General features: G+C 43.7%; 1 protein-coding gene across 7 annotated transcripts in view; it reads right to left on the bottom strand.

Moving 5' to 3' along the window:
• Positions 1 to 22,979, bottom strand: part of LOC137410963 (RNA-binding motif, single-stranded-interacting protein 1) — a 125,975-nt gene that overhangs the window by 66,432 nt on the left and 36,564 nt on the right. For all 7 annotated transcript variants that reach the window (XM_078768924.1, XM_078768925.1, XM_078768927.1 and 4 more), the window contains exons 3-6: positions 8,305 to 8,375; positions 6,513 to 6,628; positions 4,720 to 4,766; positions 506 to 602 (exon numbers count right to left, since the gene is read on the bottom strand). In XM_078768924.1, coding sequence (XP_078625050.1) covers positions 506 to 602; positions 4,720 to 4,766; positions 6,513 to 6,628; positions 8,305 to 8,375 — 331 coding nt within the window. The remainder of the gene's footprint in view (positions 1 to 505; positions 603 to 4,719; positions 4,767 to 6,512; positions 6,629 to 8,304; positions 8,376 to 22,979) is intronic.

The following is a 22,979-nucleotide window of genomic DNA, read 5'->3' as shown; positions in this document are numbered from 1 at the left end:
ACCCCCGGTAGACCCCCTTAGACCTAAAAAAAATTTAATGCCGTGAACAAACTTTAGTCACAACATACCAAACATCATTTGTGCCAAGTTTGGTCACAATCACATCAGCAGTTTCGGAGAAGAAGTTGCAAGTTTTTAAGGACTGACGGACGATGTGCCATCGCATAAGGTCCTCGAAATACATTCCAGGTGAGCTAAAAATGAAAATATGTGCAAATATGTGCAGATACAGGATGTGCTCTTCTGGCTTCTGATAAACCTCATGTCTGATTATGCAATTAATATGGAATGTTCACAAGCTCTGCTACGATCCTTAAAACCTTGCTCTATAATTACCAAATATGCATAACTTTCAGGAAAATTAAGGGTTCATCGTTAATTAATTTGCAAATAATGGAAAAGCCATTGCAAGTAAAATTGTACAGGCTTACAGAAACTTACAGAAAAGCTAGAGAATGCACTGCAATAGATGCAAAATGATAATGTCATACAATTCCACACATACCTGGTATGTGGAGATCGGACTGCTGTGAAGGTAAGGCGTGATGGATGTATGCGGTATGACCCGATTGGCTGCAATGCTGTACGGAGATCCGTACAACCTGTCAAGATACAAAACTCAAAGTGATGAATGAGTGAACCACCCAGAACATCCATAAAAGGTGAAGGAAATTAAGCATATGCTGAAGGAGCGAGTTAACAAGTCACTCAAAACAACGAAAGAATAGGAAAAGGTGAATAAAACAACACAATCCGCTCTGCTGATGTTTAGGATAAAATAAACAAGTCAAGAAACAAATTAAAAGTTTAGTTATCTTCATCCCAACCAGACTCAGGGTTATCAAGTCACCAAGGTGCAAATTTAAGCTGCATTGTGTTTGAACATTATCGCAAAATATATTTTGTGATAATCAAATTGTTATATCCCTGATGCACCCAAGACAAGCTTTCCATTGTCAATAAAAAGGCTGAAGTGAACATGAAAAATATTAAGAGATATAATGCATTTTAGATCATCGCCTCCACCACCGAAGGTGGGCGGGGGTTATGTTTTCACCCATGTCTGTCTGTGAACAGGATATCTCAAAGTTGTGGAGGGATTCGGATGAAATTTGGTGGAGAGGTTGGGTGTTTGACAAGAACGAAATGATTAGATTTTGGTGAAGATCCGGATCCTAGAATTTTTAAAGCGATTCTTCACCATTAAGAGAGAGATAAGGGGACAAAAACGATAAACAACACGACATCTCAAAAAGTTATGGACGGTTTCGAAAATAGTTATGGAAGGATTTGAAAAAAGTCAAAGATTTATGAACAGACTTTTTAAATCTTGCAATATCAAGTATTGTTTGATTTCTTCCTGTTAGTTCACTTTCCTTTAGATTTTGTCTTTTCTAAGTAATCATTTCATTGAAGTCATAAATCTTACTTTATTTTCAGTAGACCTTCGTTCAGATGATTGCAGACTAATGATGATGGGTCCTAACAAGCAATTTAGAATAAAATGAGACTTTTTTAAAATCAAAAAGTCATGAGGATTCTGTAAATACTGATGCAATATCAACGACAACGGCACTCGGTAGAGCGCATACCTCCGCCAGGCTGAACAGTTTATGTTTTGTATTATACTGATAGGCCGGATCTAAAATCCAGACCTAAATCAAAATCGACTTATTCTTGTCACCTACCCAACACATCTTTTTTTTTTGTATACAAAGTCGAGGCTTGTGTAAGAGCAACACATAAAATCCAAAGACACAAACAGAAAACACATAAAATGTATAATAAAGGTAGCGGGAGACAGAAAGGGGAGGGAGAGAGGGAAGCACATCAACAGTAGAGAACAGGGACATCAGTAGATCTGTGGAAGGGAGAGGGTTGGGGGGAAGTATAAAACAAATGGTCACTACTAGGAATTTCAGGAATGAAGTCAGAGATTGAAAGATGTGGATTTGGGGTGTATCAACGGGGGTAGAAAAGATCATGGTTTTGGATGGGGGAAGATAAGGGATGGTTGTGAACAGCTGTTTTGAAGACCTGGAGGGATGAGTGGGATTGAAGAAAGTGTGGGAGTTTGTTCCAGAGGCGGGAGAAAAGAAAAATGAAGGAGTGAAGGTGAGCAGAGGTTCTTGATTTTGGAAGTTTCACCAGAAGAGGGTTGCAGGCAGATCTTGTGCGTCCTGCAGGAATATTTGGGGGACAGAACACAGAGCAGCGGGAGCAAGGCCGGAGAGGAGTCGGTAAAAGACAGAAAGACCACAAACCTGCTTGCGATGAGAGGGAGAAAGGCCCTCAGAATCAGCTTCATTGCGGTACATTCCAATGATCTAAAAGCCTTGGTTTCTACAGCATGAAGCCGAGCTAGGTGTGAGGCAGGAGCACCAGCCCAAATAGGAGAGCAGTATTCCATCAAGCTGCAGATGAAAGATTTGTATGTGATGAGAAGATCAGTAGTGCCAAGAAAGGACTTCGCACGACGGAGGATGCCCAGTCCATGACTAGCTTTGGAGGCCAGCTTGGAAATGTGGTTTTCCCAGGAAAATCTCATCTCATCAACCAAGTTTTCTCATTAACCCATCCATACCTTTTTGAAACATCATGCTATATATAGTTTTTGGCCCCATCTCTCAATGGTGAAGAATCACTATAAAAAAACTAGAACGCCACTCAGTAGAGCGCATAATCCCGCCGTGGGTTTAGTTGGAATAATACGTTTTGTTTAACATCCCCTCTCCCCAAAACAATAAATGAAAAAGAAAGTAAGCCCTGTCAGAGAATTAAAGAATGAAGGCGCTTCCAACCCAAAAGTTAAAAAAACTAGATCTACTTCGCAAATTTAAGCAAATAAGGAAGAGCTTAGCGGTTGTTGGTGTTGGCTTAGCGGTTAGGGTGCCGGCTTGGGATCCTAGGATCCTGGGTTTGAATCCCGGTCAATCGCTGAATTAACGCCAGGGGGGTTGACTCAGCCTGTCATCCTTCCAAGGTCGGCAAATTGAATACCAGCTTGCTGGGATGAATGATCACGGTGTGTACCCCAATTTAGAATAGGTACACCGTATCCCTGCGCATCGTAAAAGCGTGACCAAGGGTTGGCGTCAGGAAGGGCATCCGGCCATAAAAACATTGCCTCAAACAGGGAACCATGATTGTCATGGGGCCCGCAAGGCTAACCCCCGCTCTAGCGGGGAAAATGGCCTTAAAACGATCATTCATTCATTCATTTCATTCATATCTCGGGATTAGAGGAGAAAACATCATTTAAGAATAAGAATAAAAGCTTTAATGCAGTAAAACAGAAAAAATCTTTCCCAAAAAAATTTCCCAAAAAAATTCCTGGATCCGGAATAATATCCTGAGCTTCACCAAAAACTAATCAATTGTTCCTTATCCCAAGGGCAATCATCCCACCAACTTTCATCCAAATCCGTTCAGAACATTTCCAGATATCTCGTTTACAAACACACGAACACACACACACACACACGGACGGACACGATCGAATGCATTACTCCCTGGCAGGAGTAATAAACCTGAAAATCGCAGAGCCAGAACCAGAATTATTTATTTGGTCTGGGAAGCCCATGTGAGGTTTCTTCTTCAGCCTCTCACAACCCTGATTGAATATGTGATCTTTTTTTAAAAAGTTGGAATTTTGCCAAATATGTTTTATTCGTTTGTTAATATACCTCAGCCATTGACAAATCTGGAACTAAGTCTTTATAAGTTCATGAAATACTGACACCGCGATTGACATTCGCTGAGCTAAATGTTGATATCTCTTCTGAGGTAAAAATTAAAATAAAATAAAAACAGTTTTAAAGCATTATACGTATCAAACGATACATTTTATGAAACGGGGAAACTTAATACACACTTTGGTGGTTTTAAAATTACAGAATATGTCTTTATTAGAAGAAAAAAAAATGAACATTGAAGACGACGCTGCTAAAAAAATACACAGCTCCAACGCATAACCACGAGTTTAAACTACATTTACAACAAATATGAAAACTATTTTCATATCACAATGTTAAATATAGAATATATAGAAGATAATGTTTAAAAAAAATGAGCGCGATCTTCCAATGGTAAAAAAATCCTTCAAAAAATTCCTGGATCGGGAATAATATCCTGAGCTTCACCAAAAACTAATCGATTCTTCCTTATCCCAAGGGCAATCATCCCACCAACTTTCATCCAAATCCGTTCAGAACTTTTCCAGATATCTTGTTCACAAACACACGAAGACACATACACACACACACACGGACACAAGTGAATGCATTACTCCCTTGCGGGAGTAATGAAAGATTCTCTTATCTGGATTCTGAAAAGAAATGAAAGATTCTCACACATATATGCATGCATGCAAGATACTTTTGTTTGAGACCTGGGATGGCTCTGTTCCACCTTCTGAAATCCACATTTGGAGATAACAAGCAATAACACATACGTCAAGACTGATGGGGGAAATAATTTACAAGAATTATATTGAGAAAGTAGTGAAATTGGGTGGAGAGAAAAGGAAAAATGAAATGGGGAAAATAATTTGGGTAGTTGTGCAAAGTCCCAATGTTGGGCAAATTTTGAAGAGATAAGCTTAATCCCTAAGAGAATGGTGCATATATAGCTTGATATGTTCACAAAAGGCCAGAAGAATATGGGAGTGCCCACCCCCTCATTACTGCAAATAATCTTCCATATTACAACGTCACCCACCCATTGTGTAATGCAGCAGTGGGGTCATAGGTCAATGTCACACCAGCCTGGGAGGAAACAAAGCATAAAAACTCATCATGGGAAGAAATAATCCACTCTCAAAAGCATTAACATATAATAATAACCACCTTTAGAGGCCATTTTTCCCCGCAAGGCGGGGGTTGGCCTTTTTCGGGAACGGTGGTTGTTGTTGTTTTTTGGTCCACTTTTTGAAGCAATGTTTTACGGCCGGATGCCCTTCCTGACGCCAACCCTTTTCGCCGCCTTTAACGACAAACAGGGAATTACCAGTGAACTGGTACTCAATTAGCCGACCTCGGAAGGATGACAGGCTGAGTCAACCCCCCTGGCGTTAATTCAGCGATCGACCGGGATTTGAACCCAGGATCCTAGGATCATAAGCCGGCACCCTAGCCGCTAGCCCAACACCAGGGTTTCAACACTCTCAAAAGCATTACTAGTGACATATCAAGGCTTTCAGTTGGGTTTCTTAAAAGTTTTGATTTTAACAAAACACTGATTTCATTGCCATAGAGTAAAAGGAAAAGCCAAGTTTCATCTCTGAAAGGCATGGTTTTGTGTTTGCCCAAAAACAATAGAATGATGTATTTTTAATAATTAATTCCATGCAACTTATTTGGAAACAGGTTTTTCCACCTATATATATATTTAAATACACCTACAGACAGGCTTGCAAATTGAGCGCCAGCTTGCTGGGATGGATGATCCCAGTGTGTACCCCGGTTTAGAATAGGTACACCGTATCCCTGCGCATCGTAAGAGGCGACCAAGGGTTGGCGTCAGGAAGGGCATCCGGCCATAAAAACATTGCCTCAAACAGGGAACTATGAGGTCATGGGGCCCGCAAGGCTAACCCCCGCCCTAGCGGGGAAAATGGCCTTAAAACGATCATTCATTCATATATTCTACAGACACAGCATGAACACTTTCACATGGATATCAATAGTTAAAACATCTGGGACATTTCTTGTAAGAAAATTGTAACATACTTAATCTAAAAAATAAACCCGATTCATTCAATTGAGAATACATTTCACAAACTTCGACTCGACATATTCACGTCTGGCTGCGTGTTTTTCAGAGGAGAATATTAACCTGGAAAAGTTTCCCGAACAAAACTCTTTCCAAGTTGGTTCATTCGCTGCTTTGTAACGGGAGTAAGGCATTGCCCATTTTGGTTATGGAATGCAATCTCTGAGAGCATGCTGCGTTGGCACATGCACAAAAAATAGCTATTTATGGTGTTTGATAGCCTCACCATCAAAACAATTTTACATATTATATGCTTATCAAAGGCCATGCCATGCTGAGATGTGGAACCCTGGCTACGTTGCTATGAACGACCAAAACATATGGCCTCATTAGCCCCCGGCAGTCCAATCAGACAGTGATAGATTACATGGTCTCTTCTAGAATTGCCTTCAATCAAGTCCCTTTACTTCACAAGCCTTTCTGTGGCTGCCTTCAGAATCTGCAATCAACCCAGGAAATGGGCTAGCAAGCATCCACGCCAAATGGTCCGTGAACATTGGGTGAGTTTCACAACGGCCTTACTAGCTCTGGTTTGAACCCACCTCAACAAAATACGTTACCATCGGCAATATCCCTTTCCTTTCAGAGTATCAAACACAGGGTTTTTTTTTCTGTTTCACAAATTATTATTCTGCTCTCTGCCACTCTCAACTACCCACGCATTTGTATCATAAATCATAACGTTAACAACTGGGTTCAACATGTCCATAAAAGCTCCTTTAAAAGTAAAACAAACATACGATTCTCCCATCTCCATCTCGCTGCCACACCCTCCCATTGGGTGCAAACTTTCCATGCCCCTGCCTCTTCTTCTGGCCTCCATCAGCAAACTTGCAGAGTAAAGGTTCATTTGACCCTGTTAGAAAAATCCGGCCATAAAATTCCACACAAGGATTTTGCAATCAGACACTCAGTTGGTCTTTCTGGTGCCCAAGATTCACGGAGGAGCTTATGCATATATTACATGAAGGTCAAATACATGAGAAAACAGTAAATAAATTAACAAAGAAAACAGGACTCGAGACAAAAGCTCAAACTCAAATGCCAATTCGATTGCGCACGGCTGAAATGTCAACCCGATGCAATGCATTCAACCACAAAGTGCAAGGATCTGCAGCATTTTTAGAAACGATAAATTTGCAATAATGCTTAGTTCAATAATTTATAGAGGATTGTGCCATTCTAGGTCGAGGAGTACATTAATGCAGCTGCTTTGTTTACTTGTAGACCAAACTGTGGCATTCTAATATTACTGTACTATAAAACGAAGCGTAAGCTTTCCTGGTGCTGAGTCTTCAGATAAATACATCTTTTAACAAAGCTCAGGCAGGAAACTAACCCAATTTATCCAAGCTCAAATTAAAGGAAGGCTGGGGTTTTTAAGGCAATTAAAAATTCATAACCAAGCCATTGGCTTCCAATCGGAAGTGCATGCGCACTGATATTCCTGGCCTAGACGGGTTCGATATCTCGCAAGGGGATCCAAATTGCGTGGATTTGGCAACTCGCCAACTGCGTCAGTCTCACAATGCACGCACATCAGGAATGCAGTGGAACCGAGCCTGGCAACGTCGTGGCCACACCCTGGTGCACATCGCTACATTTGCTGGTCTTTATGAAACCAGCAGTGGGAAGTTGTTTTCAGTCAAAATGAAAAGCTCTTTTCTTTTTCTTTTTACCAGTTTTGAATGTAAGGCAAAACCACACTGGAAGTTTTGGTAAAAGTTCCAAAGTTGTATTTTCATCTTATATTCAAAGTTGAAAAGGGTCAACATAAGTCACCGTTTTATCAAATTGAATGAGATAGTGGCCTAGAGGTATGCACACTCGCCTCTAAGCTTTTTAGCCTGGGTTAGAATCCCGATCCAGCTCTAAACTGTCAACCCGTTGTTTCACAGGCAGGATGATTCATCAATGTGTGTGCCGTCCCTCGGATTTACGTTAAACTGGGCGTCCCGTCTACCAGAATTAGTTGGTGGACGTTAAAGCTCTCACGGTGTCCTTCACGAAGAGCAAGCGAACTAACGCTGGCACCATGAACACATTGCAAATTCCTGCCCAAACTTCTTTGTCGAACATCAGACCTGGCCAGCCAAAAGACCGGGGCCAAAACTTCCACCGGCCAACTGACAAGAACATCGGAATAATTGTGGCCATTACAGAAAGAAGAAGTGTTAGGGGCTATCAATTATTATGCTAAAAAGGTGAAATTCTTAACTTGTTCCTCCCCTCACCCCTCCCATCCTCTACTCATATTTCCTCACAATCTCCCTCTTTAACGTTGATCTTTCTCATATCCCAACCCAACACTCCCCTTACCTTTCTGTCTCCCATTCCCTCCCATCCTCTTACTTTTTTCAATTTATCCACCACTCCACCATCCACATATACTGTAGGTATGCTCCACCTTATTGCCATCACAATCAAGGCATAGTTAGCATGCAAACTACAGCTTTGTAAACTACAGTGCTGACAGTAGAGCATTATGTTACATCTCAATAGGGAGAATGTATTAATGTTTTGCAATCTCACCTGGAATTCCCGGTAAGAACTTTCCATGGAAATGCTGAATTACTGCCTCACACTTTTCTGTAGACTCCATGCTGAAAAAGAAAGAAAATAAACTTAATCCCACAGTGCTCAAGCTTAAATATTTTGAGCTTTATGTCTAGTTTTTTTTATGACAGCTATTGGAATGATTTAAATATTTCCACTTGCGGCTGCTCAACACTTCTTTTGCACACCTGATCGTGTATTTGCCAAAAGACTCGATGTTCTCCATAAAGCCCGCAGCCAGCGGTCCTGCACACCTACTAAACAGCATGTCGCTGGCTGTTTATTTCCATGTTAAAAAAGTGAAAAGCGATTGTACGTTTTGTTTCGAAATTTATTTTTAATCAACAATGTCGACCCGTGTTACGTTCTCTTCATTAAAACTCCTATCATGATTTGCGCAGTTTTCTTTCTTAATGTTCTCTATCAAACTGATCAATGGAATCCTGACAACTTAAAAAATTGAGCATTTCTCACTTTTATGTGGGTCAGTCTGCCAGCACAATTTGGTTATCTGCTGGTGTTCTTTCGATTGTGCTTACTTGCAGAATGTTTGACATAGAAAGACAAAGCAAGCCAAACAAGTGAGTTTATCAGCTTTCTTACTGAGTAAAAAAAAAACTCAGACCAACAGATGAAAAATCACTCATAGAGTGACACTTGGCAAAAGAGAACAAAGTAGAATGGCACTCGATTGAGCATCCCTTTGACCCCAAAAATAATTGGTGGTTGAATTCTGTGACCTGATATGCAAATCGTCTTCAAATATTAAGTTAATCATACGAAAATTGACAATTTTAGAAATTTGGCCTATGTTGACCTTTTGGCCTATGTTGATCTCAAAAATAGTTGGTGGTTGAATTCAATTCGCTGATGTGAAAATACTATTCAAATTTCAAGTCAATCGGATGAAAATTGAGGATTTTAGAAATTTGAGAAAAAGTGCTTGACCTTTGGCCGATGTTGACATTGTGCCCTATGTTGACCTCAAAAATAGTTGGTGGTTGAATTCAGTTGGCTGATATGAAAATCCTATTCAGATTTCAAGTCAATCGGATGAAAATTGAGGATTTTAGAAATTACAAAATGTTGTTGACCTTTTTGCCTATGTTGACCTTTTGTCCGATGTTGATTTCATAAATAGTTGGTGGTTGAATTCAGTTCGCTGATTTGTAAATTCTATTCAAATTTCAAGTCAATTGGATGAAAGTTGAGGATTTTAGGAATTTGATAAAAGTGGTTGACCTTTGGCCTATGTTGAAAAAAAATGGCTACCCTAAAAAACAAGACCAAAAATCTAACGCAGCGTAGCTGGGCTTGTAAAATATTATAAACCACAAACACACATGATTAGCTTTTCTAACAGTCGCTGATGCTGTTTATAACATTAAACAAATAAATTTGGAGGAATCCCGACATCCGTGAGGTAAGTTGAACTTACAGTACTGAGCGAAGATCTACTGTAATCTATATACCCCACAAGGGTTGGATGTGTGCTCATTTACCAAGCAGCTAGCTAGCACTTGCCAAGCCAGCCGTTCCTTAACGGTTTTGAATGGAGTGCTTGCTCGAATGCTTAAATCACTTCATGATCTCTCCACAAGAAACTTGGTAAATGAACACACACCCAATGTTCCTGAGACCCGACCATAGATTGACTGTAATCTATATACCCCAAAGAGGAATGACCCTTCCTGCCACTCCCATAGTGAGCGGGTGTACTTGTAAATTAAAATGTCAGTCGGTGGAGTCAGCCGTCGTAATGACATCATAGACGTAATGACGTAACGGACACAAAACAGCCGCTACTTTAATATGTAGATGATATATTTTAACTTCCAGTAACTTTGCAGTCACTACAAAGGGATTAGTGTTACGATTAGATTTACTATAATATTAACATTACGTTATCATTATTTCGAAAATGATATTACTATCAAAAAACCGAGGCGAATTCCTTACTTCTGCAGTTATTAATATTAGTGCCGAACCCCTCCCATCCTATACCCGTTGGCATCATTGATCATGAACCATACACCGCTTCAATCCATTAACTTTGTATTCACGACATTGGGATTAAAGTGTTATAGTTATATTTACTATATTATTATCATTTACTAACTCATGTAAATGATAAATGATAAATACATACTAAAATGATAATACATACTACAATACATACTACAATGCATCCAATATATACATACAATGCATACACAATATACATATACATACTGTTGCGGTTTTGAGAACCCCTCACTTTGTAAATACTTGAAAATAATATTCCATCATTTAAAAGGTCAAAGGTAGCACCCATAGATAGGCCACAGCAACACGTAGGTCACCTTAGAAATCTCAGTTATTTCCTTATTATGTGTCTAGTTAAGGCTGTGTTCCCAATAGTTTAATCTGCGTTGCATCAATTAAATAAGAATAGGTCCCAATCCATTCTGGCCATTTTTCCAACCTCTCTCTCCCAATTCTATTACGCGTCTCCGCTTGCCAGCAGCGTTCGCTGCGTTGAGCTTAAGTTTGCTCAAACAAACGCCATTAACCACGTGGTCAAGCTCGAGGAAGAAGGGGGCGGAGCACCGGGAACAAGGTGTGGCTTGTCAACCAGCCGTCAAGGGCGGAGCCGGTGAGCCCTCGCCAACCAACCAGCGCCGTGCACGATCACTGGCGGGCGTGGTTTGATGAAGCGCGCATTGATCTGTGAGCGCGTTATATAAGCGCAAGCGCGAAGCCCTTTTACGGACTGCGCCACGGACTGCTTATTGTGAAGGACTGCGCCACGGACTGCTGATTGTATAGGACTGCGCAGGGGACCATCAACTGTAAGGGACTGATCCAGGAGCGCACATTTTGCAACGGACTGCGCAGGGGACCGTCGATGATACGGACTTGTGAGGAAAGACGCTGATTGCACGGACTGCACCGAGAGAGAGCTTGGTGATACGAACATTGTTCGGGAGAGAGAGAGAGAGAGCATTGGCACGAGCTACATATTACGTACGTAGCCTCCCAGTCCCCCCGATATATGTAACGTCCGCTCGTGGTCAACGACGACGCGGCGCGCTGCTGGCCTGCTTCCATCACCACCACGGCACGAGTCGGGACCGGGCGAGGAGCCTGACCATCTGCCTGGACCTTCCTCCCCTACCACTACAATCCCGTGTGAGTGTGTATGTTTGTCCGGGGTCATAAGTTAAGACTGTATAGGTAAGCCTGCCCTGTGTCCAGCTTCTTCTTCTTCCTCCTGTATATTCCTTTCGTTTCCTCTTCTTTTGCTTGTAAATAATTAATAAACTTGCTCTTTGTTCTTCCCTACTCTGGTTTCCTCTTATCCGATCGCTTTAGTCTTTTCTCGATTGAGTACCTGTGGCACGATTTGGAAACCGCTCAGGATCGGGTTAGTCTTTGTTAACGGCCTGAGTCGCGGCTCGCTTCGCTCGGCGTGTCCATCAACGCTGCGGCTCGGGTGGGAGTTATCTCCTCGCTTTACGGCCGGTGGTAGTACTTAGGTACTAAGACTAATTAGGTTTACAACTCTACTTACCGCCGACCGGAAGTGACGTCATAATTTCCAGGACTCGGGATGGCCAGCTTAAAGGACAAGGGGATTAACCCCCCCTTGATAAGGGGAGAGCCGACCCCCGAATCCGCAACAATTGGTGTCTGGGCGTGGGATTGGACCCGAACCAAATTTTCTTATCTAAAAAAACAATTTGGTCAAAAATTACGAGCGGCCAAAATTTACTATTAAAAACCAAATTAAAATCGTGCCATGGATAATCAAGGCGATCGGATGCCGGTGGGGGAAATAGAAGAGGAGTTAGAGGCAACCCAGGACCCCAGGGAAGAAGTGGGAGAGATGGAGGAGGAAATTAATGAGGATGCAGCAGTAGGGGTTGCAGGCGCACAAAATGGCGGCGCCGCGCACATGCCCGCGGTAGCCGAGCCCGCGGCGCCAGTGAATATGGACCTTTTCAGGGCACAGATGATGGGGTATACGGCAAAAATGGCTGAAAAATCCAGCAGAGAAATGGAACAAATGATGGAAAAGAATAGTGAGCGATTGGGAAGTCAAATTGGGGGGTTAGAAGTCAAATTGGGGGGGTTCGACAGCAAATTTGAGGGATTAGACAGCAAATTGGGAGGAGTAGAAAACAAATTAGGAGGCCAATTGGAGGACATGGGTGGCCGGGCCCGAAAAATTAATAAGGGGTTGGCGAGGGACAAGGCCACGTATGAGGTAAAAGCATTGGAGAGGGAAAGAGACCGCGAGTTGCGCGGGAGGGGCACAATGGTACGCGACGAGGTAATGCGGCTTGAGAAGCGCGGGGAAAGCTAAGTTGAGCAAGGCAAAGTCACGTGGACCGGGGTAGAGATCGCGACCTGGGGTATGGGGAAGCCGGCGACCGCCGCAGTAGAAGAGAAAATTTTATTAGCGCCAGCGGTCATCAAAAATAAAGAAATTAAAATCATTATCATGGAAATTGGGACGGAAGAGACTTCGGACTTAGAAAAGCGCTCGCGGAAGGACAAAATGGAATATGTGCGAAGTCCGTGCTCGCATCATGATGTCGTGCTGCATAACCAAATGGAAGTTTGCAGGTGGTGGAGCAAAGAGGAGGAAGCGCCAAGGTGAGTAGGGTGGTGTATGGCACGAAGAGGTTTTGCGGAAAAGTGTTTGGCGCGAGAGGGTTTTTCACGCGCTTGGGATCCAGACGGAACCCGGGCGTTCGTGGAAGGTCCTTTGTGCGCTGTGTAAGAGCGAATGGCGCGCGCGAGCGAATGGCGCCGGAGCACGAGTGCATTACAGAGAGTGAGAATGAATGCACAACAGAGCGTGAAAGTAAGGGAGAGTGTACAACAGGGTGTATGTGTGATGAATGTGATACAGAGAGTGAGTTGGTTGAGGAGCGTGTGCAAGGCTGCACAACTGAGTTGGTTGTGGCGCGTGTGCAGGAGTGCATGGTGAGGCATGTGTTTGTGCGGGAGTGCGCGTGATTAGGTATGCGCTGAATGGGTGGATGCAAGAGTGCACCCCCATGAGTGGTACGGAGTACGTACCAAGGGAGAGTGCACCAGGGTGTGCGCGAGAGAGGTGTGTACCGGAGTGTGTGAATGTGCCTGGGTGGTGTGCACAAGAGAGTGCAGTGACAGAATGCACGGAGTGTGTGGGATGTATGAGAGGCGTTGGAGCGCTGCGTTTTGTGAGTATGGAAAGGAACGCATGGTGTGGGCATGCGAGTCAGGCATCGACGTTGACCGGGGCAGCGGTTAGGCCGACGTACAGCCGACGCGAGCGCTCGGGGCGTGGTGTTCTTTGTTTGCTGCGCAGGTCGGCGGGGTTCGGTGCCGCGTCGCTCCTGCACAATTCGGGCCGGGCTCCGCCCTGCATGGTCGGTGCCGCGCTTTGCCAGGCAAGGCGATCGGCCCGGTTCGAGGGGAAGGAGAAGGGTTTGGAGCGGCGCCCCCTTGTGGTGGCGGCGCTCCGGCTGGGCAAGGCTGGGCCACCGCGCATGGGAGCGAAAGGCCCTGCGTAGGGATGGTGCTTGGAGCCTTGGCCCGACAAAACCTCCTCCCCTGAATCCGAATGCCGGACGGACCCAACCTGCAGGAGACAGACCACCCGTACGCATTGCCGGCTTTTCGAAGCCGAGCTGTGACGAGAATGCATTCCCGCATGAGAGGCTCAAGATAGTGGACTGGAATAGTGATAGTAGTAGCGATGGCGATAATGATGCAGAGGGATGGTAGCCCTACCATCCCTCACATCATTACTTTGGGCACATGAGCTATAGGTTTATGGGGTGGCAGTGAAAACTAGCCCGGGAGGGTTAGGATAATGTTAGGATTTAGAAATGACTTTAGTGACATGAGAATTAAGTAGTGACATTTGTACCTGTAGTGGGGACGTAGAGTAGAGTAGTTGGATTATAACGACGAGGGAGTGCTTAGTATAAGGGATTACGGGGAGCACTAATGTAAGGGAGTAGTTAGTTTAAATGATGCTTTGTGTATGAGCAGGAGGTTTAAGATGAAATGAGGAATTGAGAGGCAATGCTCGAGAAGGATGTGTGTGTGTGTGAAAGTGTATGAACGGAGTATTGTGGATGATTGTAATTGTGTATTGAGTGCAATGGCTTGCCTGGTGTGCAAGTGCAGTACAGGTGTATGGAATGAATGGTGTGGAGTGAGTATTGTGGAATACGTGGAGTGGAGTGTATGGTGCGAAGGAGTGGATGGGGGAAGGATGGACCCCTTCACGAGTACCCGGGGAGGGTAGATTAAAAGTAGGTAGAGGGAGTAGGTAAATTGTGGTTGGAGATTGACATCTGTGGTGCGGAAGTAGCAGAGTACTGCTTGGATTGGTGCATGAGTGAAGTGGGATGGCTGGGCGTGTGGCCTGTTAGTAAGAATGGTTGAATGGGCATTCCACCACTGGTAGTCTGTCGGCCAGGTGAGGCCGCAGGTAGGCTCTGGGAGCCAGTTAGAGTTCAATGGGGCCCGAGGATCCAGAAGAAGGACCCGGGTAGCCCAGTGCCAGAGAGGGCACCGAGGGGGTAAGCGCTAGGGAGGGCCTTCCCCAGGTAGGTTAGGGTGAGGAGCAGGTAAGCTCTGGTAGCAACTGCAGTGGCGGAGGTGTGCAGGTGAGCGGACCTGCTGGTGAGCCACACGACCCAACCCTGAAATAGTGCGAGGGCACAGGTTGAAGAATCGGGGGGAGTGAGACCCAAAATTGGAGTGCACCACAGATTGGTCAATGGGAATTGGTTTTTACAACCACATAGTGTAATGATGGCCAATGGATTGACAGGGCAAGACCCCGGGTAGTGTAAACTGAGTTAATGTCATTTAGAAGCATAGATAGAAGAAAATCTATTCGCACCATCCGCATCCGCTCACCTGGGTGATAAGACTCCACACCATGTTTTTGCAAGTATTTGGAATGAAAGACGCATCTCGACGTGGGTGAGACATTGTTTAATATTCCATCCCTTCCTTCTTGGGAGGGATTGGGGACGAATTTGGCATTAGAGGGAATGGGGGACAAGATGATAGTGACGGATTTGTAAATTGTGTAAATACGGGTAAGGGCAAGGGTAGGTGACATGGGGGGTGACGAACGGTTAGAGATGAGCTTTCTCGGCCCGCTCTCCCGCGCCCTTCATGTTGCATTGCTTTGTATTGGTGTGTACCCTTGCGCCCCTGCCCGCTGATCTGCTTGTCCTTCCTTCCCCACTCACGGACCATTGTTCTTTTGTGCCGGGGGGGGGGGGGGGGGGAGTGTGCAGGTGACCACAGTTGTGCGCCCGCACCTTTGCTGCCTCCGGCCTGCACTGATGCACCATATGGACCACACGTTCTGTGGCCTAGCACCATTCATGGACCACACATTCTGTGGCCTAGCACCACCTTATGGACCACACGTACTGTGGCCTGGCACCTCTGCTGGGACCGACCATTGTTGCCAGCAGTATCTGGTTGCGGACCACTATTTTTAAAGTGGCATCCATGCCATGCAGGTGGACCACCAGAGTTGGCCCTGCTGGCCAAATCAATAATAAAAAGCGGACGCGGTTTGTGCCCTTTTTATTAAATAGTAACATCAAGCAAGAAGATCAACCAGAAACATTGGCCCAGCATACAAGCAAGGACAAGGCATCATTTATTATTTTTAAAAATGTTTGTTTTTGTGCATTTTGGTGCTTTGATGGTGCTTATTGGTGCATTTTTTTCATGATGGTGCTTTTGGTGCATTTTCTTTATTGGTGCATATGGGTACATATGGTATGGTGTATCGGTGCAGTGCAGTGCAATGATTTTCCTCTTCTCAAAACATCTTTTTCTTGTTTCCCACAAAAGACAGGTCCTGGGTGACAGTTTGTAAAGAATTAGTGTTTTTGTAAATAATGCTCCCCACCGGCTAAATGTGTAGTTTCGAAATAATTCCGCAATTCGGTTAGTCTGTGGGCATGAGTCAGTTAGATAGGATGCAACGCAGCAGGCGGGACATATTTAGTGTTAAAACTGTCGCACTCAGGGTGAGGTTAAAAGTAGAGGGTAACCACACCTAAGTGTCACACTAAGGTAAAGTTGTTTCGGCCCGGGACGGGCCTGGAGGAAAGGAGGGTGCAGTGTTGCGGTTTTGAGAACCCCTCACTTTGTAAATACTTGTAAATAATATTCCATCATTTAAAAGGTCAAAGGTAGCACCCATAGCTAGACCACAGCAACATGTAGGTCACCTTAGAAATCTCAGTTATTTCCTTATTATGTGTCTAGTTAAGGCTGTGTTCCCAATAGTTGAATCTGCGTTGCATCAAATTAAATAAGAATAGGTCCCAATCCATTCTGGCCATTTTTCCAACCTCTCTCTCCCAATTATATTACGCGTCTCCGCTTGCCAGCAGCGTTCGCTGCGTTGAGCTTAAGTTTGCTCAAACAAACGCCATTAACCACGCGGTCAAGCTCGAGGAAGAAGGGGGCAGAGCGCCGGGAACAAGGTGTGGCTTGTCAACCAGCCGTTAAGGGCGGAGCCGGTGAGCCCTCGCCAACCAACCAGGGCTGAGGTGAGTTCACTGGCGGGCGTGGTTTGATGAAGCGCGCATTGATCTGTGAGCGCGTTATATAAACGCAAGCGCGAAGCCCTTTTACGGACTGCGCCACGGACTGCTTATTGTGAAGGACTGCGCCACGGACTGCTGATTGTATAGGACTGCGCAGGGGACCATCAATTGTAAGGGACTGATCCAGGAGCGCACATTTTGCAACGGACTGCGCAGGGGACTGTCGATGATACGGACTTGTGAGGAAAGGCGCTGATTGCACGGACTGCGCCGAGAGAGAGCTTGGTGATACGAACATTGTTCAGGAGAGAGAGAGAGCGTTGGCACGAGCTACATATTACGTATAGCCTCCCAGTCCCCCCGATATATGTAACGTCCGCTCGTGGTCAACGACGACGCGGCGCGCTGCCGGCCTGCTTCCATCACCACCACGGCACGAGTCGGGACCGGGCGAGGAGCCTGACCATCTGCCTGGACCTTCCTCCCCTACCACTACAATCCCGTGTGAGTGTGTATGCTTGTCTGGGGTCATAAGTTAAGACTGTATCGGTAAGCCTGCCCTGTGTCCTGCTTCTTCTTCTTCCTCCTGTATATTCCTTTCGTTTCCTCTTCTTTTGCTTGTAAATAATTAATAAACCCGCTCTTTGTTCTTACCTACTCTGGTTTCCTCTTATCCGATCGCTTTAGTCTTTTCTCGATTGAGTACCTGTGGCACGATTTGGAAGCCACTCGGGATCAGGTTAGTCTTTGTTAACGGCCTGAGTCGCGGCTCGCTTCGCTCGGCGTGTCCATCAACGCTGCGGCTCCGGTTGGAGTTATCTCCTCGCTTTACGGCCGGTGGTAGTACTTAGGTACTAAGACTAATTAGGCTTACAACCCTACTTACCGCCGACCGGAAGTGACGTCATAATTTCCAGGACTCGGGACGGCCAGCTTAAAGGACAAGGGGATTAACCCTCCCTTGATAAGGGGAGAGCCGACCCCCGAATCCGCAACAATACATATATACTACATTCAAGACATACATACTACAATGATAATGATAAATACATACTGAAATTTTAACAAATGTATTCACTTATTATAACACTACTGTATTAAGAAACCTGGGCTTAATTTGTCCGAAGTGGTCCAAGATGAGGCCTGTGGCCTGAGGCCTATACGTACCGTACTGTATTGTTGGAAGAGCGGTAACGGCTATGCTTTCGATATTTGATGGTCATTTTAACAAGAGGTTTGTTTGTGTTTCACACTGAATGAAAAACGTGAAGGTAGAGCATGGTGATTGTGATATATGACAGGTTCGACGATATGTTTTGCCTGATTATTAAAATGGCGGTGTGTGGAGTCAGCCGCCGTACGCCATAATGAAATCAGATGTAATCACATCACTCTGTCATGTGACCAGATCCTCAGCTCTGATTGGTATACGTTTGAGGGGACATACATACATACATACGGACGGACAAATACTGTTCTAGACGGCTTTACCCGATGGGCTGCACCGTAAAAATTTGCACTACCTTAAAAATCGGACCACCAACTTTACCAATGGGTGAAGGTTCGTGAAGATCGGTTTAAAATTGAGACCTGTGGGTAAGTATAAGTGAGCGGACAGACAAACACACAAGCACACAAACCAGAGTGATCAACATAATTGAAAAATTTTTTTTTTGCCAAGTAATAAAGTCAGGTTATCAGTGATGAAAGCAAACATGAAGGTAGGCTCACACTTATCTACATCACTTATTATGCACAACCTGAGGCACACATGGTGGGGGTGCAAAGGTACAAGCCCCGTAGGAAATTTATTAGTTGAGATATGATAACAAAATCAATCATTGGGATATGAAACCAAAAGCACTTCAAAGGGATCTCCATGAACTCTTAAGGATGTATAACAACACTTATTGTTGGATTATCGGAAAATCAAATCTGCCTTTATGTATAACCAATAATCAGTGTGACCCACTTTTGCCTTGAGAACTGCCTCGACTCCATCTGGGATTGATTTAATTAGTTTATGGATTATGTTTGAATCGATTTTTTTCCCCAACGATGTTGTAATTAATGCACTCCGGAGCATAGTCAGACTGCTCTCATAAAACGTATCTTTCTCTTAAATGTATGCACGCTTCATTACCCTCGCCAGAGAAGAGGGTATTGCATTTGAGTCCATTTGTTTGTTTGTCTGTCTGTTTGTCTGTTTGTTTGTCCGCACAGAATAAATATGATTTTTCTCTGCAACCGTTGGTCCAATTGACAGGAAATTTTCACCATAGATGTACCTCCACCTGCAGAATTTTTAAATGATAATTATGATGTCTTCGGTCACGTGGTATGGGCGCCATCTTTGAAAAACCGGAAAAATTTGCACCTCTATATCTCTGAAAGCGCTGCATAGAAAAAATTGAGACATGGCTCATTGTAAAGAACTCTCCATGGGGAATAAAATGTTATTGATGATGTCATAGGTGCCTCCATTATGAAGTCATAATTTGACATGTACAACACTTCATCCGATCAAGATGAAATTTCTTGAGCATCATCTTGAGATAAATTGGTGGAGAAAAAGATGATGACGTCATCGGTCATGTGGTTTGGCCGCCATATTTATTTGAACACAAAAGCCTTAAAAACCACTGAAAACACGTCCTGGTGAGGGTCTGCAATCTCTGATTGCTCTTTCTTGTTTGTTCTGTTAAGATAGTGTAAGTCAATAATAACTATAATGAACTAGAACGGCACTCAGTAGCGAGCATACCTCCGTCAGGTGAACAGTTTACGTTTTGTATCCAGGTGAACAGTTTACGTTTAAAATATCCTACTAGCCTCATCCAGATCTTCACCAAAATTGATTCGATTCTTTCTTGTCACACACACAACCTCTCCACCAAGTTTCGTCCAAATCCGTCCACAACTTTTTGAGATATCCTGCTATGTATAATTTTTGGTCTTTTCTTCCAATGGTGAAGAATCACTTAAAAAATTATAGTAGCCGGATCCGAATTTTCGGATCCACAACTTTTTGAGATATCTTGTTCACAGACAGACAAACAGACAGACAAACAGACAGACAAACAGACAGACAAACAGACAGACAAACAGACAGACAGGGGTGAAAACATAACCTCCATCCACCTTTGGTGGCGGAGGTAATTAAAGAATGTGAATACATATCTTCAATATTATGACAAATTCATGTTTGAAACCGTAATTTGAGAAAGCTTAGCATTGATTTAAGTGGGCTCGTACTTTTCCATCCCACAGTATATCCAGTATTTTTGTTCTCCTGTAGGAAGACACACCTGCTCACAACTCCAAAGTTGGAAAAGCAGTTCCAATGGATTGAATATTTTAACTGCTACTTTATCCACAATATTCTTCCAATTGCTTGGCACTAATCAATTTGTATTTCTTCCCATAAGAACGCAAAACACTGGGACCAAATTCAAGTCACATTATGCTGTTGATGATGTCATTTTGGAGATTCGAGACTTCTTGATGGAAAATTCCACTGCAGCAAATTTAAGCTACTGGAAAAATTAAGACAGTCCAATAATTTGGAACACCTGAGTCAGCTATGTTTTGGGATTATGTTGAAAATGGTATTCCAATATCTCTGATATTCCGAAAATGGTATTCCGTCAGAGCCGGATACTTTTAGGATTATGCTTCCTGGGATTCTTCAAGCTTCTCAAGCTTGATGCAACACTTCAGTACAAGGACATACGGTCATCTTCATAAGCTATGTATTTGAAGTTTATCTTCATGAGGTATTAAAAATAACTCAGAAGTAGCATTCTCACCTGTGAGCTGTCTATTCAGGGATTTGCTCCCCAAAATAATCCTTACTATCTTACTATAATTCACCAAATGTCTGTCTGTCCGTTCGAAGGTACCATAAAAACTGCTGAACCGATCGCAAAGATATTTTGGGTGGATAATCCTGGGATCCCAGGAGTAAAATAGGCTATTTAGTTTTCCCAATTTCAGCTTTAGTCTCCAGCATTCTCAGGTTTGGACTCCCGCATAACATTCGCGTTTGCATGACGTTCATTGTGACGTCTTCTTACGTCGAGCAACGGTACCTTTTCATTTGGGCCTCCCAATTGAAGCCCCTATGGGCGGGGCTTTAATTGGGAGGCCCAAATGAAAAGGCTAAATATCGGAAATTGAAGGCTTTTTTTCTTTTAAACGATTTATATAAACATCCGTTAAATCTCAATCGGTGCAGTCGTTTGTGCGGCACCCGGGAAAATAACGTCATGCGGGAGCAAGTATCAGCAGGATGTGGCAGTGTGGGAGTCCACGTTTGCACCAATCGCTGCACTTTGTGCCGCACAAACGGCTGCACCGATCGCTGCACCGTGTGCCGCACAAACGACTGCACCGATCGCTGCACAGCTGCATCGATCGGATGTGGCATGAAGGAGGATCTGCACTTCGGCATGGAGGAGGATCAGATCTAACAGATCGCTGTCTCCAACGATCTTGCCAAGGCCATAACACCTATCGGCTCAAAATCCTTTTAACTGTTGATTTGGTACAGTTACACGATTCGGGAATTTGGTACACGTATCGGGAGTACATACGACATAGCGATTGTGAACACGATTATCGATCACGATTCACGATCATCACGATCATAGTGTATCGATCACGATTTGAAACACGATGGAATAATATTTACCGATATGAACAGTGATGTGGTTTTTATTGAAATTCTAAAGATACTGTTTAGATTTTGATGATTTGCGTGTGATATGATTCAACGGATGTTTATATGAATCGTTTAAAATAAAAAAAGCCTTCAATTTCTGATATTTTGACATCGCCATATGCAGATTCGCCACGGACCCACGATCGATGTTTCTCTACGTGAACGGACCCGTTTGTTTGCGAACAGGTACGTTTTTCATGGAAGTCCTTCACGAACTTGCTGTCCATGTCTGACATGCGACTGAAGGTGCTGCAGGAATGTGGAATTTATTGGTTTCATGCTTTAGCATTCACCGTATCTGCATTGCCCGTTTGCTTCTGGCCTCCCATCCGTGCGTAGCACGGCTATTTCTCTAGTATAATTAATGGACCGGTGTGTGTGTGTGTGTGTGTTCAGTTCTCGGTTCATTTCATCCAGATATGCTACATAGGATCTGGTGATCTTGGGGGCCATGGGGGGTGGGAGGGATGGAAGGGGAAGGATGCAAATTCTCTCTGTGTACAGTGTTCCTGTCCCCACGCTTTCCAGTGCAGTGAGGTGTTTTGAATTATATGCAGGAGGAATGTTTTTGCTTCCTTCATGGAACCTGGGTTATTTTTATTTCATTTTCAGGAGTGAGCAGTAAGTTGCATATGTACCGCCCAAATAAAGGTGCACGTATGTGTCAAAGAACGTGTTGCATGTTTGGAACAAGATCCCCCGGAGAGCGGGTACTGCTAGTAAAACAAAATGTAATCGCTGTTTGGTCCAGTGTGAGCAGGAGGCACCACATTGTGGAGCACTCCGTCCTTTAGAAAATGATAAGCCGACTGTCTCAACAGCAAACAGAGGGGTTGCTGAAAGGTCATTGCGAAACTATACTATAAGAGAGCCATTTGTTTGTGTGTGTCACCATGTTTCTCAGAGATGGTTGAACAGATCTTCGTCAAACTTTCTGAAGTTCATCAGTGAGTGTCGGGGAGTATTTTAGGCAAAATAACTTTATTTAATTAAAAAAAAATTTTCTTTATTTTGGAGATTTTTAAAAAACCGCTCTATAGTGGCTGAGACGTTGTAGCCATGTGAAAGGTAGTATTAAATTGTCCCCGAATATTGTGTGTGTGTTCGTGTGAGTGTGTGCGATATCATAATATTAAATGTAAATTTTCTTTAATGGGTGTAGGGAAATGTTTTAGGCACCCACAAAAAAATAGAAAAAACAAACAAATTTGATTTCTTCAAAATGTCAACAGGATTAGAACGTCACCGGGCAACGCCGGATACTCCTGCTAGTAAGTTAATGAATGTTAAATTGGATATGGTTGTGCATAGAATGTTTTTCATTTACATTTTATTTAAATGGATCAATTTCAGAA

Source organism: Myxine glutinosa, unplaced genomic scaffold (genome assembly GCF_964187855.1).
Source record: "Myxine glutinosa unplaced genomic scaffold, kmMyxGlut1.1 SCAFFOLD_712, whole genome shotgun sequence".
Lineage (NCBI taxonomy): Eukaryota > Metazoa > Chordata > Myxini > Myxiniformes > Myxinidae > Myxine > Myxine glutinosa.
Note: the sequence above shows the minus strand (reverse complement) of the source record. Positions and strands in the feature narration are given on the sequence as shown.